The sequence below is a fragment of the Bombina bombina genome, chromosome 4 (assembly GCF_027579735.1).
Source record: "Bombina bombina isolate aBomBom1 chromosome 4, aBomBom1.pri, whole genome shotgun sequence".
Lineage (NCBI taxonomy): Eukaryota > Metazoa > Chordata > Amphibia > Anura > Bombinatoridae > Bombina > Bombina bombina.
Genome location: NC_069502.1, coordinates 1,160,630,808 through 1,160,647,143, shown reverse-complemented (window position 1 = coordinate 1,160,647,143; position 16,336 = coordinate 1,160,630,808). Strand labels below are relative to the sequence as shown.

The following is a 16,336-nucleotide window of genomic DNA, read 5'->3' as shown; positions in this document are numbered from 1 at the left end:
CTGTATAACCGACACGGCAACAAACCATTTCGTACGCTTTTTAGGCAAGATACTATCCCCTCCGTATAAATAGTAACTAGTCAGACTCATTATGTTTAGCTTGTCACAAAACCGTCCTTCAGTCACTATGCCTGCGCTAGTATAGATAGAAACAGGAACGCGCTTATCGCGCACACCTCTGCTAGCTAACTGGTTACGCGCACGTCGTCTTTGAGATGTTTGTTGCTGACGTCACGATCTCGCCGGGCAACGCGAGCGGGATCCCGAATGGCGGCGCTGAGAGGGGAGTTCAAACCCGAAGGAGGCTTCCTCAGCCCGTGAGCCGAAGGCTGGAGACAACTTGGCAGGTTATACGGTTTCGCACACATGAAGCGGATGAGGGTGGTCAAAGGCCTAGCGGGGCCGATGGTAGAGGAAGAGGAGGAGGTGGCTCAGCAGGAGCTGGAGGATGTAGAGGGTGAGATGTGAAACGGCCCAAGTGGCTGGTACTAAGTGGCCAAGTTAGCTGGCATTGAAGGACTTTGGGACAGAATGTATTGTGAGTCAGTTTGTTGGGAGAGTTGGCACCGTGAGCCTCTTTGTATGGGAGCGCTCGCACTTTCAGTCCCTGTGTGTGGGGAGAACTGGCACTGAGAGTCCCTGTGTGTGGGGACTTGGCACTAAGTCTCTTTATGTAGAGAGCTGGTACTATGAGTCTCAGAGTAGGGAGAGTTGTCACCGTGAATCCCTGTATTATTAGGGCTAGTTAATTGAATCCCCGTATGGAAACAGCTGATCATAAGCCCGAGTCTTACTATAGTATAGAAGATAACAGGAAACAGCTAGCTATGAACCCTTTTAACGGGGGAGCTGTCACTGCAAAGCTGGTGCTGAAGGAAGAAGCTGTCAATTATAGTCCCTTTGGTGGAACTATTCATAGGAACCATTTGGATTAAAAAACTGTAATTGAAGAGCCTCAGATGTCTGAGCTTTCAGTGGTACTGACTTGAAGAAGGGTTCTGTCAGTGATAAGTCCGACAGGAGATGAAACCAAGAGTCCCAGCAGATGCTAACACTCCAAGCATAAAGCAGGCACAGTACCTCCTTGTGGGAAGTCCATGCTCCTAGAGGAAGCTAGAATTATTACTTGTTGAACTTTCTCTGAAGAGTGATGTAGGCATGGAAGATTTTTGTGGTTCTCTTCAGACAAGGTCCACATTGGAGCGCACTGTTACTGGAGCTTGTGTTGAGCAATCTTGAGAGAAGAATTTGGTGAAGAGCACCCAGTTAGATTTATTGAAAAATGTCAATGGGAGGGTGAGTTGTCAGTGATAGTCTCTTGGATAGGGCAAGGGCAGTGTAAGTCCCTTTTGGTGTTTGAGTTATGTGTGAGAATTCCCTAGTCTTGGAGCTTTCATTGAGAGCTCTAATAGTGTGTGGGAGCTGTTAGCCCATGGGAACTGTCGGGGGGGGGGGGGGTTATCTGTCAGTAAAACTCGCTATATGTAAAGCTGATGTTGAAAGTTCATTCAGTAGTTTTGTTATCTACAAGAGTTTAATCTCTAGCTCAGTGGCCCCTCCCAATTTTGGATTAGAAGAACACTGGGGCCCAGCATCTGGGAGATGGATGGAAGAAGTATGTAGTCATCTAAGGTTGGTGCTGAGAGTTCTCTCAGGATGGATGGCACCAAGAGATACTCTTGGATGTAATGGTACTGCAAGTTTCTTTGAACTGTGGGGAGGAAAGTCAAAATTAAACTTACATGATTGAGAGAGAGTGTGTAATTTTAAGACACTTTTAAATTCAATTCTATTTTCAAATGTGCTTCATTCTCTTGGTATCCTTTGTTGAAAGAATATGCACATATCCTACACTAGTGGGAGCTAGCTGCTGATTGTTGCCTGCACACATTTGTCTCTTGTGATTAGCTAATATAGCTGCCAGTAATGCAATGATGTTCCTTCAACCAAGGATAACAAGAGAATGAAATAAATTGGAAAGTTGTTTAAAGGGATACTGTACCCACATTTTTTTCTTTCATGATTCAGATAGAGCATGCAATTTTAAGCAACTTTCTAATTTACTCCTATTATCAATTTTTCTTTATTCTCTTGGAATATTTATTTGAAAAAGCAAAAATATAAGCTTACGAGCCGGCCCATCTTCGGTTTAGCACCTAGTTAGTGTTTGCTGATTGGTGGCTAAATGCAGACATCAATCAGCAAGCGCTATTCAGGGTGCTGAACCAAAAGTGGGCTAGTTCGTAAGCTTATATTTCTGCTTTTTCAAATAAACATTCCAAGAGGATAAAGAAAAATTGATAATAGGAGTAAATTAGAAAGTTGCTTAAAATTGCATGCTGTGTCTAAATCATGAAGGAAAAAAAATTGGGTTCTGTATCCCTTTAAAATTGATGTTCTATCCAAATCATGAAAAAAGGGGTTTCCTGCCCCTTTAAGGTTCTCCTAAAGAGGGGGAAATCTGTGGTCCAATTTTCTAACAGGCTGGAGAGACACCCCAAGGAGGCAGTAGAAGGAGAACGCCAGCACCGTAGTCTCTCCTTCAACCTCAGCAACCTTCTCCCATAAGTAGGTTAATGAGAGAATAAGGATACTTGGTATTCTTCCTGGGAGATTGGTGAGGTGAAGGAGGACCCTTAAGACTTGTGTTTCCCATGGAAAGGGAAATGGAGAATAAAAATACTTTCTTTGGACTTCCAGTGGTGAGGTGACAGAGTGCTTAGAGTTGCTTAAAGGGACAGACAGTAAAGACGAATTTAAACTTTCATGATTCAGATAGAACATGCCGTGTTAAACAGCTTCCTACTTTACTTCTGTTAGCTTATTTTTTGATTTATTCTTTTGTTGAAAAAATACATAGGAGCAGCAATGCGCTACTAAGAGCCAACTACCAATTGGCAGTTGCACATATATATCTGTTGCCAGTTGCGCACACACACACACACACACACACACACATATATATATATATATTGCCATTGTCTATCCTGACTTGTCGAGCAATCTCTCTGTAGTGTTGCTCCTTTAACAAAGTAAACCAAGAGAATGTCGCAAATTTGATATCAGAAGTATATTGGAAAGTTGTTTAAACTTGTATTCCCTCTCTCTGAATCATGATAGATCAATTTTGTGTTTCATATTCCTTTAGAGTGGCTGACTTATTGACGCAGAGTTTTTCTTGGAATAAAGATATATTAAACACTGATATTATAAATAAGCAGGCTTTGAGACCCAGGTTACAACATGGTGACACAAATTATGACATTGATTCTAAAACTTTACACCTGTTTCTTCAATATGTAAACCACTGATATCAGCTTAAAGGGACACTGAACCCAAATTTTGTCTTTCATGATTCAGATAGAGCATGCAATTTTAAGCAACTTTCTAATTTACTTCTATTATCAATTTTTCTTTGTTCTCTTTGTATCTTTATTTGAAAAAGCAGGAATGTAAGTGTAGGAGATGGCCCATCTTTGGTTCAGCACCTGAGTAGCGTTTGCTGATTGCTGGCTAAATGTAGGCACCAATCAGCAAGCGCTACCCTGAGTGCTGAACCTAAAATGGGCCGGCTCGTAAGTTTACATTCCTGCTTTTTCAAATAAGGATACAAAGAGAACTAAGAAAAAGTAATATTAGGAGTAAATTTAGAAAGTTGCTTAAAACTGAATGCTCTATTTAAATAACGAAAGAAAAAAATTGGGTTCAGTGTCCCTTTAAGGATACATCTGCATATTATTCACAAGTTAATCCTTGCTTTGAATATAACATTGTTTAGTGTTTAATGTCCATTTACTGATGTTGAAAATTTCTAGGCTAGGGGAAATAACAATGACTCACAGCTTCCCTGTGGAACAGGTGTAGAGGTTTGCCCTGGGATGGGAAAGAAGCAGACTCTGATAGCACAGTTGGGGGCAGGGGGTCTGAGAAACTCCTCAGGTATTTTTTTGTTGTTGTTTTTGTTAAAATAATCTAGAGATACACCTAATATTTAATTTACTCTGATGACAATATTCTAAAATTTCGTTTCAGATTCGTCTGCAAAAGCACTTGTCAGTTTAAAAGGTAAATGCTAGTTAGTTGTCTTCTAGCCCTAAGTGTTTCACATTTATAATGCTTCAAAAATGACATAATAAAATAGTTTGGTACACAAATGAATCGCATGTATCACATTCTCTTGCTCTAGTCCAGGGCTCGACAAACCCAGGAGCCTGGGAGCCCCAGTGGCTTCTGGAATGTTACACCTGGCTCCTACCTTTTATGGATTTATCTCCATGTATTTATATACATATACCACTGTCTGGCTCCTAAAAGTATGCCTGGCTCATAAATATTTTTACTGGCTCCTAAACAGATTTGTCGACCCCTGCTCTAGTCTATAAAATAATTATAAAAATATGTTATACCAGCAGGTGTTCTCAGCCATTAATGACTACCCCATAGACATAAGCACATACTTTCTCCCTAAAGAGACAAAACCAACGGCACATTGTTCACCCCCCAGTATTCCACAAGTCAAAACAGAATGTTTTTGTTATTTATATATAGGAAAGAAAAATGTTGATGGCTGAAAAGTCAAATTGTTTAAAAAAAACCTACTTGTTCTTATTGGATGTATTCTGCTGAGAACAAAATAATTCATTTGTCCATTATATGGGTTATTAGTAAGATAAATAAGATAGTAGCTAATCTTTTTTTTATTAAAAAGATTTAGTTTATTTTTTGTCTTTGTACTTTTGTTTCCACAAAAAGTTAAATAATAAGGGAAGCATTAGATCAATTACAGGGAAATATATGAAATATTGTGTAGGTTTATTTATAATAAAAAAATAACACAATAACAAATGAAAACAAAGACACTGTCACTAAGTAGTGTTATCTGCATACACAAGTGCAACATTGATGTGAAGCTGCAAAATCGAATCAATAGAAATAAATTATACTATGTTTGAAGAAGATTAAAGCTAAATACACCACCAGTGAGAAAAATAAATATTGAATATGCTGCCAAATATTTCCATGTGCATGTTTATTTTGCTCACCTTATGTATTGTAAATTAAAGACTTGGTTAAAATTTGTTAATAAAAACGCATTATAACTTTGCTTTTAAAGAGGGAAGTTTGTCAAATACCTGGAATGAAAAGTACAGCTCTCCCCAGAAAACACTGGAGTTGGTGAGTATCATAAACTTGCTATTTACACTTTTTTTTGTTCCATTTTTATCTATCTATCTAATTTAAATCGATATGCTATGATTTATTGGATTTTAAAGTGTAACAATAAAGAACAAACTCCAGTAAACATCTTAAGAAACTCATATAATTAGTACCATCTCTTATTAATGTGTTTCTGAAAGAAGTCACACTTAAAATGCATTCCATTACAAATATTAGCTATATGTGAAAAATTGTATCAACATAAATTACATCATGATGCATTTATTACACTGCTAGACTGCAAGAGATTTTATTATGAAATTCACTGTAAAGCTATTTAAATAGAATGTCGTCATCATTTGAGAAACTGGTTTGTCATTTGCTTTAGATATACTGTACCAGTCTCTCCTTTTAAAAAGGACGTAGAAATCAAAATGAGACTTTCATGGTGCATATAGAACATGCCATTTTAATAGACTTTTCACGTTCACTTTATTCTCTTCGTATCATTTGTTAAAAAGTATACCTGGCTAGGCTCAGGAGCAGCATTGCACTGCTGAGAGCAAGCTGCTGATTAGTGGCTACAAACCTATGGCTCTTGTAACTGGCTCACCAACGCCTCTAGTGCTGACTTTAACTGTGTATTTAACACCATTGCAACAATACAATATAGTTTAAACCCACTGGAATAATAAAATGCCCTAACACATTAGAGCATTTTTCTTTTGTCACTTCTATGTATTTTTTTTAATGTATTTGCATGAAAATAGCTTTCATCAAAGCAGTTTACATTTATATTGAAACTAGCTAGGAGTGTTGCTCATTGGCTGACAATGACGGGTCCCACATGTAGAATGGAGGACAGACTCGCACCACTATATGCATGAAAATCAAACCTAGTTTTACTATAGGACAGAATATCCTTTTCTCATAAAAGATATTCCTTACCTATATCCTATTGTAGATGCAGTAAATGAAAGCATTGAATTTAATGTTCCTTAAAATGTTTGTATTAAATCTGTCAGCCATTTCTGTACAGTAATATAATTGTGGTCTGCAGAAGTCAACCTTGGATAAGGTTTAATATATGCAGTGAGTGAGTGATTGCCAAAAGGCAGATACTTTTATTGATTGTTTTTCTTTGTGCTTGTTCAGAAGGTCCCTTTGTGGTAATAGAGAACCTCCTGTCTTTTAAAATGTGACACCTTAGGAAAAAAGAATGTTATCAATGACAAATGCTATTTTCTTCCAATTTTCCAGACCTTCAGGAATTCAAAACGAAGCCGCCTCTTCTGTGATGAAGAGGAACGCCAATTAAATACACGATCGCCCAAAAGAAATCCTAAAACGACTATTGCACCCCAGGTAGATATCATCATGTGCGGTTTTTAATATATAAAGGTACTATAATACTTTGAGATTGTAATGTAATTTGTTTAATTATGTGTATTAAAGAAGAAACATTGCAATATACCGTTTATTATCCATTTTATCCCCTTTTCATGTCATTTAAAGGGACAGTAAATACCTTGTAATCAGAAGACTTTTTGTTCGGTTGCTATAGAATAAAATATCAGCCAAGGCTAAATATTTTTAAAATAATTTAACATCCTTTCTACTGCAATTGTTTTTCAATAGCCAAACTTCACCCACCATTTTGCCTTATTTGGAGGAACCAATCTGGGCTTTAGTCTGCAGACAACAAGGCTAGTCACGGTGATAAATTTAATTTGAAATTCTTTGTTGTGCAGCTGTTATCAGTAAAATTAAATTAGGGAAAGATATGTAGAAGGTTTAGCCTTGATAAGTGTGCAGGGTGCATTTCAAGTTCTGAGAAATGTGGGACAACTAATAACTTACAAGGTGCCTGAATCTGCTTGCATTACTTAAAGGGACAATCCACTCTAGAATTGTTATAGTTTAAAAAGACAGATAATCCCTTTTTATTACCCATTCCCCAGGTTTTCATAACCAACACAGTTATATTAATATACTTTTTACCTCTGTGATTACCTTGTATCTAAGCCTCTGCTGACTGCCCCCTTATTTCAGTTCTTTTGACAGACATGTATTTTAGACAATCTGTGCTGACTCATAAATAACTACGGGAGTGAGCACAATGTTATCTATATGGACACATGAACTAGCGTTGTCTAGCTGTTAAAAACTGTCAATGCACTAAGATAAGAGGTGACCTTCAAGGGCTTAGAAATTTGCATATGAGTCTACTTAGGTTTAGCTTTCAACAAAGAATATCAAGAGAACAAAGCAAATTTGATGATAAAAGTTGTTAAAAATTGCATTCCATATCTACAGAGCTTGAAATTTCCAGTGGTTCAGTAGTCCCGGACGACTTAGAAATTGCAGCGGACGACATAGAAATTTGACTTTTTCCTATCTTTAACATTGAGTGGGCTAGTAGCTTTTAACTCCTGACTAGTAAACTGTAGTGGTATTTTTCCACCCCTGCCTATCTATATCATGAAAGTTTAATTTTGACTAGACTGTGCTTTTTAAGTTCATGTTTTGCTGTGCCTTTTAAGTTTATTTTTTATTTTTTTACTCCATTTCATCTGGCAGAGCTGGTAGTTACTGGAGGGCAGCTGTGTGCTTGGCTATAGAGCATCTGCCTTAGGTCATATATTGAGGAACTTTCATTGCAAAATATACTATAATTATATGTGAATAAAGACTACAAATACAAAGAATGCAATATACTTATTATAAGTGCCTCAGGTATAAAATTATGACGTTTAATTTAGATTTTTTTTCTTTAAAAAGACAGTAAACTTGGGGTGTATAGGGGGAGCTGTGCCTTTAAATCATAAACCGTAACTGGCGAGACAGGCAATCAGAGACTGTACAGGAGCAAAGAACTACAGCATGTGATTGACTGAACTGCCTAGTTTGACTTGGATGGGTAAACCATGCAGTGTGTAAGAGAGTTGATGCTGTGAGGCGTGCGGCGTGACTGGCAACAGCCGTGGAACCGGCTAACAGACCGGAAATGACACCAGTCTAACTGATTTCAAGTTCAGCCCACCTGGAAAACGGAGTGCCGTAGCAGTGGCGAAACCAAGCCACAAATCCAAATCCAGAGTACAAGTAGTAGGCAGGCACTGCAACGAGGGTTTCTTATAAAATAAAAAGTATCCTTTATTGAAAAAACAAGGTTAAAAAGATTTTAAACCAGCTACAAACGCTGGATGACACGCTCAAAAAGACAATGGCAGGAGTGTATGAGAGACACTATTTGCTGTCTGACTAGTTTCGCGTCCCTCTTGGCAGCCTTCCTCCCATCACAAATTAGTCTATGAATAAACGTCCAAGACGGACGCGAAACTAGTCAGACAGCAAATAGTGTCTCTCATACACTCCTGCCATTGTCTTTTTGAGCGTGTCATCCAGCGTTTGTAGCTGGTTAAAATCTTTTTAACCTTGTTTTTTCAATAAAGGATACTTTTTATTTTATAAGAAACCCTCGTTGCAGTGCCTGCCTACTACTTGTACTCTGGATTTGGATTTGTGGCTTGGTTTCGCCACTGCTACGGCACTCCGTTTTCCAGGTGGGCTGAACTTGAAATCAGTTAGTTAGACCGGTGTCATTTCCGGTCTCTTAGCCGGTTCCACGGCTGTTGCCAGTCACGCCGCACGCCTCACAGCGTTAAATACAGCGTTACATTGTATTGTCATAATTGATATTGCCATAACTGTTAATACCAATACGGATTTACAACATGCCTTATTGAGAATTGTTGTTCTTGTAAAGAAGGGGATTTTTTGGTAAGGACTGTACTAATATCGGTCATAGAGCAGTATTTTCAAATATAAATCCAACAAAAGGAAAAGTGACATATGAACTTTTAGCTGTTTATACCCTGCAGCGTATCACAATCTGATTTAACATGACGGCTTTTCTGACTCACCTTAGTAAAACGTAAGAGGTGTTTTTCTTTTATACTGCACACAGTGCAGCACACGCTTAAAGAGACACACACATTGATAATCACACTCAATGGCAGGAGTTGATTCTGACACTAATGAACCTCCTATTACAAACATTACACACATGGGAGCAACTTCTAAACATGAGGATTTTTTCGATATAAACACTAGACAGGAATATTTTGACACCATTTTTTCGATAGAGGATCTACATACAGAGCATATTGAAATTAAGAAATTATTTAGAACTTTGGAGCAATCACTCATTACTGACCTTAGACTTATGTGGGATGTTATAGCTTTCAAAAAATATGTTGAAAATAACAGAATACCAAGAGGCTTGCGTATAAAGAAATACCCCTCCTTTCAATTTGACGATCCAGAAGATATGGAGGATTGGAATGAGGCCCTAAATAAATACTCGTTCACACTGTTAGATATTTTAATCAGAGTGAAAAAAAAAAAACGTAATAAAATAGGAGCAGCCATCATTACTCAAAAAGATGAGCTAGTACCTTATCAAACATTCAATGAGTTCAGTCAGCTAAATAAAAAGATGATAGAACTAATTGCTAAACATGATAAGGAACAGGCGGAAAGAAAAGGAGCCAAGTTCCAGAGGGATAAAGAAGATTACGAACAGCAAAGAGTATATAATTGGGCCACATTACGCAGACAACAACGAGCCAATAAAAATAAAAATAGAAGAAATAAAATCAACAATTTGAAACAACAACCAGTCCATTCTGAAAAAAATGGAAAAGAAAAGGAGAAAAGTGGCATTCAATCCTCCTGAAGAAGAAACTACTGATTCCGAAGCCTGTTTTTCAGGCACCTCTTATTCTTCAAACTGTTCTTCTATACTTTCTTCTTCTATTTCTTCTTCTGTTTCTCCCTCTATTTCCCCTTCTTCTTCTTGTGATTTTTTACAGGAGGCAGTGGAGTTGGAAGGAATACGAAATCCGGAACCATCGACCCGACTGAAGACACGATCAGGGATTACCCAAAAAAGAGAAAACGAAGGAGATGGAGAACCAAAAGGGAAAAACAAGAATTCAAAGAAAGGACAATGACTTCTCATATAGATAATGCTGAGAATCTAGTACCATGTACCAATGCCGAAAATCAAAACATTAGTGTTATTAATTTGTCCAGATATGTTTTGAAAGAGGAGGAATTGCAAATATTAACTAAAGGATTGGGTTTTGCTCCCTCGGGCGATTTCTCCTGTTTCAATACTCTTTTGGATATTAATAAATTTATACGAAAATTGTCCCTTAAAAGATATTTTGCATTAACAAATTCTCAAGATATCAATGTAGAAACTAATATCTCTAATGTGAATAGTACAACATGTGCAGCGGAGGGTCCCACTTTGCCCTTTGAAGACGCCCAAGCTCTTGTCACCCTTACTGATCTTTACAGTGGTGACAATGAGCACATTTCATCTAATAAATTGGTGCGCCCAAAGAGGACAAAGTCTGACTTTTATCCTAAACAATATAGAGGTGCCATCATCAATGCATATCATAAAATGGTTCAGGATGACATTTTTGAATTGGAAATGAAGAAAAATGACAATGCTGCCTCCAATAATCTGTCTTATAGAGAAAAGAGAGCATTAAAATCGCTACAAGACAATTCTAACATTGTCATTAAAAATGCGGACAAGGGAGGCAGCATTGTCATTCAAGACAAAGAGGCTTATTTCATTGAGGCTTATAAACAATTGAATGATACTGAAGTGTATAAACACCTTCCAGGAAATCCCATCTTCTCTTACAAGAAGAAATTGGAAAATTTAGTTAAGGAAGGAATCACTTTGGGTATCTTCAAAGAAGGGGATTTTTCGAATTTAATTCCAGATCACCCTCTTACTCCAATTTTTTACCATGTCCCCAAGGTTCACAAGGACCCCCTCTCCCCTCCAGACAGACCCATTGTCTCCGGGGTGGGGTCCTTATTTGAGCCATTGGGGGCATGGTTGGATGAGGTTCTACAACCTATAGCCAAAAAACAGCTATCCTATCTGAGGGACAGTGCCCAGCTCATTGATATACTGGACACTGTGCAATGGAAGGAAGACTATACATGGGCAGTTATTGATGTATGCTCTCTTTATACCTGTATCCCTCAAGAATTAGGGGTACAGGCTGTGCAATTTTTTCTAAATTGAGAAATGGATTTAACAGATTTAACCATTCAATATGTAGGAGATGTACTGCAATTCCTTTTATCTCACAATTATTTTTGGTTTGACTGGGTATTCTACAATCAGATATGTGGCACTGCCATGGGGGAAAATTTGCCCCCACATTTGCAAATTTGTATGTCTCATGGTGGGAGTTGTCACATATCTATTGTATACATAACCCTTGGTTAGAAAATATCCTTATACAGGGAGTGCAGAATTATTAGGCAAATGAGTATTTTGACCACATCATCCTCTTTATGCATGTTGTCTTACTCCAAGCTGTATAGGCTCGAAAGCCTACTACCAATTAAGCATATTAGGTGATGTGATTCTCTGTAATGAGAAGGGGTGTGGTCTAATGACATCAACACCCTATATCAGGTGTGCATAATTATTAGGCAACTTCCTTTCCTTTGGCAAAATGGGTCAAAAGAAGGACTTGACAGGCTCAGAAAAGTAAAAAATAGTGAGATATCTTGCAGAGGGATGCAGCACTCTTAAAATTGCAAAGCTTCTGAAGCGTGATCATCGAACAATCAAGCGTTTCATTCAAAATAGTCAACATGGTCGCAAGAAGCGTGTGGAAAAACCAAGGCGCAAAATAACTGCCCATGAACTGAGAAAAGTCAAGCGTGCAGTTGCCAAGATGCCACTTGCCACCAGTTGGGCCATATTTCAGAGCTGCAGCATCACTGGAGTGCCCAAAAGCACAAGGTGTGCACATGGTCAAGGTAAGAAAGGCTGAAAGACGACCACCACTGAACAAGACACACAAGCTGAAACGTCAAGACTGGGCCAAGAAATATCTCAAGACTGATTTTTCTAAGGTTTTATGGACTGATGAAATGAGAGTGAGTCTTGATGGGCCAGATGGATGGGCCCGTGGCTGGATTGGTAAAGGGCAGAGAGCTCCAGTCTGACTCAGACGCCAGCAAGGTGGAGGTGGAGTACTGGTTTGGGCTGGTATCATCAAAGATGAGCTTGTGGGGCCTTTTCGGGTTGAGGATGGAGTCAAGCTCAACTCCCAGTCCTACTGCCAGTTTCTGGAAGACACCTTCTTCAAGCAGTGGTACAGGAAGAATTCTGCATCCTTCAAGAAAAACATGATTTTCATGCAGGACAATGCTCCATCACACGCGTCCAAGTACTCCACAGCGTGGCTGGCAAGAAAGGGTATAAAAGAAGAAAATCTAATGACATGTTCTCCTTGTTCACCTGATCTGAACCCCATTGAGAACCTGTGGTCCATCATCAAATGTGAGATTTACAAGGAGGGAAAACAGTACACCTCTCTGAACAGTGTCTGGGAGGCTGTGGTTGCTGCTGCACGCAATGTTGATGGTGAACAGATCAAAACACTGACAGAATCCATGGATGGCAGGCTTTTGAGTGTCCTTGCAAAGAAAGGTGGCTATATTGGTCACTGATTTGCTTTTGTTTTGTTTTTGAATGTCAGAAATGTATATTTGTGAATGTTGAGATGTTATATTGGTTTCACTGGTAAAAATAAATAATTGAAATGGGTATATATTTGTTTTTTGTTAAGTTGCCTAATAATTATGCACAGTAATAGTCACCTGCACACACAGATATCCCCCTAAAATAGCTATAACTAAAAACTATTTCCAAAACTATTCAGCTTTGATATTAATGAGTTTTTTGGATTCATTGAGAACATGGTTGTTGTTCAATAATAAAATTAATCCTCAAAAATACAACTTGCCTAATAATTCTGCACTCCCTGTATATGTATGCTATATCGATGACCTATTGGTCATTGTAAAAAAGCCCCTTAATGAGATAGATTTTAACACATTTATTGAATATATAAATGGAAATGCATTTAATCTTAAATTTATTGGGATATTTAACAACAATAAGGTCAACTATTTAGATTTGACACTTCAAATCACTAATAATACAATTGTTACCAGCACATATCGCAAAGAGACAGCTGGTAATACAATCTTACATGCCACCTCACAGCACCCCACACATGTTATTAGGGCAATACCTAGGGGACAATTTATAAGGATCCGTAGAAACACTAAATCTGATGCAATATATGAGTCTCAATCCCTGGAATTAAAAGACAGATTAGTGTGTAGGGGTTATAACATCAACTCCCTTGAAAAGTGTCGAAAAAGTATAAGTACTCACAATAGTGCTTATAAAAATCTGATTTGAGTAAGAAAGAGAAATCTAACTTTAAAGATGCAGTAGTGTTCACCACGGCCTATTCAAAACAGTATAATGAAATTGTTAAAATCATGAAAAAACACTCCCATGTCCTCTTAGGGGATGACACACTTAAACCACATATAAAGAATATTAAATATGTTCCCAAAAAATGTAAAACCCTAGGTCAAGCCATATCACCAAGTTTGGTCATGAAAACTGATGTAAGCAAACAAAATTGGTTGCAACATAGGGGCAACTACAAATGTGGAAGACGCAACTGCTTAATGTGTACACATATCAATGAAGGTGACAAGTTTCATAGTCACAGCACAGGAAATGAATATACTATGGAGCTTTATGCCAACTGTTGCACCACTTTTGTGGTTTATCTTATCACTTGCAACCTATGTCAATTACAATATACAGGTCAAACTTCCAGAGAGGCTCGCAAAAGATTCAATGAACACACCAGAGATGTTAAAAATTACAATAAGGACTCAGCAGTGGCCAATCATTTCAATGGTTACCACATGACGAATATAGCCAACATGAGTATTAACATCATAGATATTGCTACTACATCCATTAGAGGGGGCAACAAATTTAAAATCTTAGAGAAAAAGGAACTGTTCTGGATGTTGAAACTTAAAACTCGGTCACCATTAGGGATGAACCGTGAATGTGACATCAATTATTTTATTGAGAATTGATTCCATTCTCTTAGTTTATCCCTCTCTGTTTTCTGTACTATATATATGCCAGCATATATTTGCTTTTTTGTACATGGTCTATCATTTTCACTTAATGTCTTTAATTGTGGTCTAGATAGGGTTAATGGTTTTCCAAAGACATTTTTCTAGCCTGCTGGTTAGTTAATTAATTTTTTCCTTATGTTTTCTTTTTTCATTTTTTTGTAATCTTTGTTCATTTTTTATTTTCTAATTTACTTGTATATTTATTTTCTAATTATTATTATTATGTCATCTTTTCATTTATTTCATTTTTTTTATTTATTTATTTTTTTCATTTTTTTTCTATATTTTCCATTTCTGTCCAAGCTCATGTTTTGGATTTTGCTTCCTCTATTAATATCATGTAATCATGTTTCATATTAACATCAATGTATATAATTGTTAATTTAAAATTCACTGAGGTTCATTAACTTTGTTTTTAACTTTGTATTTTGTGATGTATCAAGAGAAAGGTCTTCTTACTAAGGGTTAACAAATAAATGGCTGTGGCTAATTAAACCATTCTTAGCAAACAGCAAATTGAATTTAAAGTTTCCCTTCTTAAGCAGCCTTCCTCCCATCACAAATTAGTCTATGAATAAGCGTCCAAGAGGGACGCAAAACTAGTCAGACAGCAAATAGTGTCTCTCATACACTCCTGCCATTGTCTTTTTGAGCGTGTCATCCAGCGTTTGTAGCTGGTTTAAAATCTTTTTAACCTTGTTTTTTCAATAAAGGATACTTTTTATTTCATAAGAAACCCTTGTTGCAGTGCCTGCCTACTACTTGTACTCTGGACATGCAGTGTGTAAACCAACAGATGAACATTTGCTAACAATAAATAAAGGTTGCTTTTAAAGGGACATGAAACCCAAAATATTTCTTTCATAATTCAGAAAGATCATGCAGTGTTAAACAGCTTCCCCATTTACTTATATTATCTAATTTGCTTTGTCTTTTGATATCCTTTGTTGAAAAACATACCCAGGTAGCCTTATTAGCAACATACCACTACTGGGAGCTAGCTGCTAAATGGTGGCTGCACATATATACCTCTTGTGATTGTCTCACTTGAAGTGTTTAGCTAGATCCCAGTAGTGCATTGCTACTCCTTCATCAAAGGATGCTAAGAAAATGAAGCATATTTGGTGATATAAGTAAATTGGAAGGTTGTTTAAAATGGCAGTGAATTAAGTTGTACTAGGTGCGACCTCCAAAAATCCCACGTTATCTATAATGTATCTTGGAAGTTTTGCTGAAATTATTTTAATATTATGAAAAATGCAGTATGTGTTCAGATCTCTTCCTCACAGACTATTTATAAAAAAAAAAGATAAACAAACAAGGTAACGCTCAGTATTTTATGCTATAGAAAATATCACTTGTGTACGAAGGATCACATAAATGTATTTCTCTGAGTAAGGGACAAAGTGCACATTGTTGTTATTTTGGATAATGTAGATAGACAGGCAATCGAGCAGTACAAACCGTCACACTGTGAAAAATATTTGGTCATTGTACAATAAAGTAATTAATAACTGCAGTTTATTCCTAGTAAGTGATTTCAATTTAGTGCCATAAATCCATTAAGTTTTTTTGAAAGGCTATAATAAGATCTTTAGTTGCAGGACTGTGTGATGTTTTTGTGTTCTCTCTGCTAAACCATTATGAATTATGTAAATCATTTTCATTCTGAGCACTAATAATGCTTTGTTGATCTTTTGTTTGTACATTGAAGGAATGTTTATGTTAAAAATAGTAATGTCTCTCTCTCTCTATGTAGAAATTTACAGCTACTATGACTACTCCAGTTAAGAAATCAGCTCAGAAAATTGGCTACAGGTTACGGAATTTATTGAAACTTCCCAAAGCACATAAATGGTGTATATATGAGTGGTTTTATTCAAATATAGACAAGTAAGTACCAACAAATGTTTTCTGGTTCACTCAGGTACAAATCCCCAAATCTAGAATTCCGAAATCCAAATTTTTTCATTATTTTTTTTTTTATTACCATTTTTCCCTGCCAGTAAGTTACAATCTTCGTTGCCTCTATCTTTGGATTGGTTTTCATGTTCTGAAATGCAAACGATAATCTATATTTATTTAGAACAACTATTACCTTTCT

At 37.1% G+C, this 16,336-nt stretch overlaps 1 protein-coding gene across 1 annotated transcript in view; it reads left to right on the top strand.

Annotated features, from left to right (window-relative positions):
• Positions 1 to 243: 243 nt before the first annotated feature.
• The window catches only part of LIN9 (lin-9 DREAM MuvB core complex component), a 257,886-nt gene continuing 241,793 nt past the window's right edge, over positions 244 to 16,336 (top strand). The window contains exons 1-5 of the mRNA XM_053712795.1: positions 244 to 457; positions 4,033 to 4,065; positions 5,114 to 5,175; positions 6,418 to 6,522; positions 15,992 to 16,125. Of these exons, the coding sequence (XP_053568770.1) occupies positions 367 to 457; positions 4,033 to 4,065; positions 5,114 to 5,175; positions 6,418 to 6,522; positions 15,992 to 16,125 (425 nt within the window). The 5' untranslated portion in view covers positions 244 to 366. The remainder of the gene's footprint in view (positions 458 to 4,032; positions 4,066 to 5,113; positions 5,176 to 6,417; positions 6,523 to 15,991; positions 16,126 to 16,336) is intronic.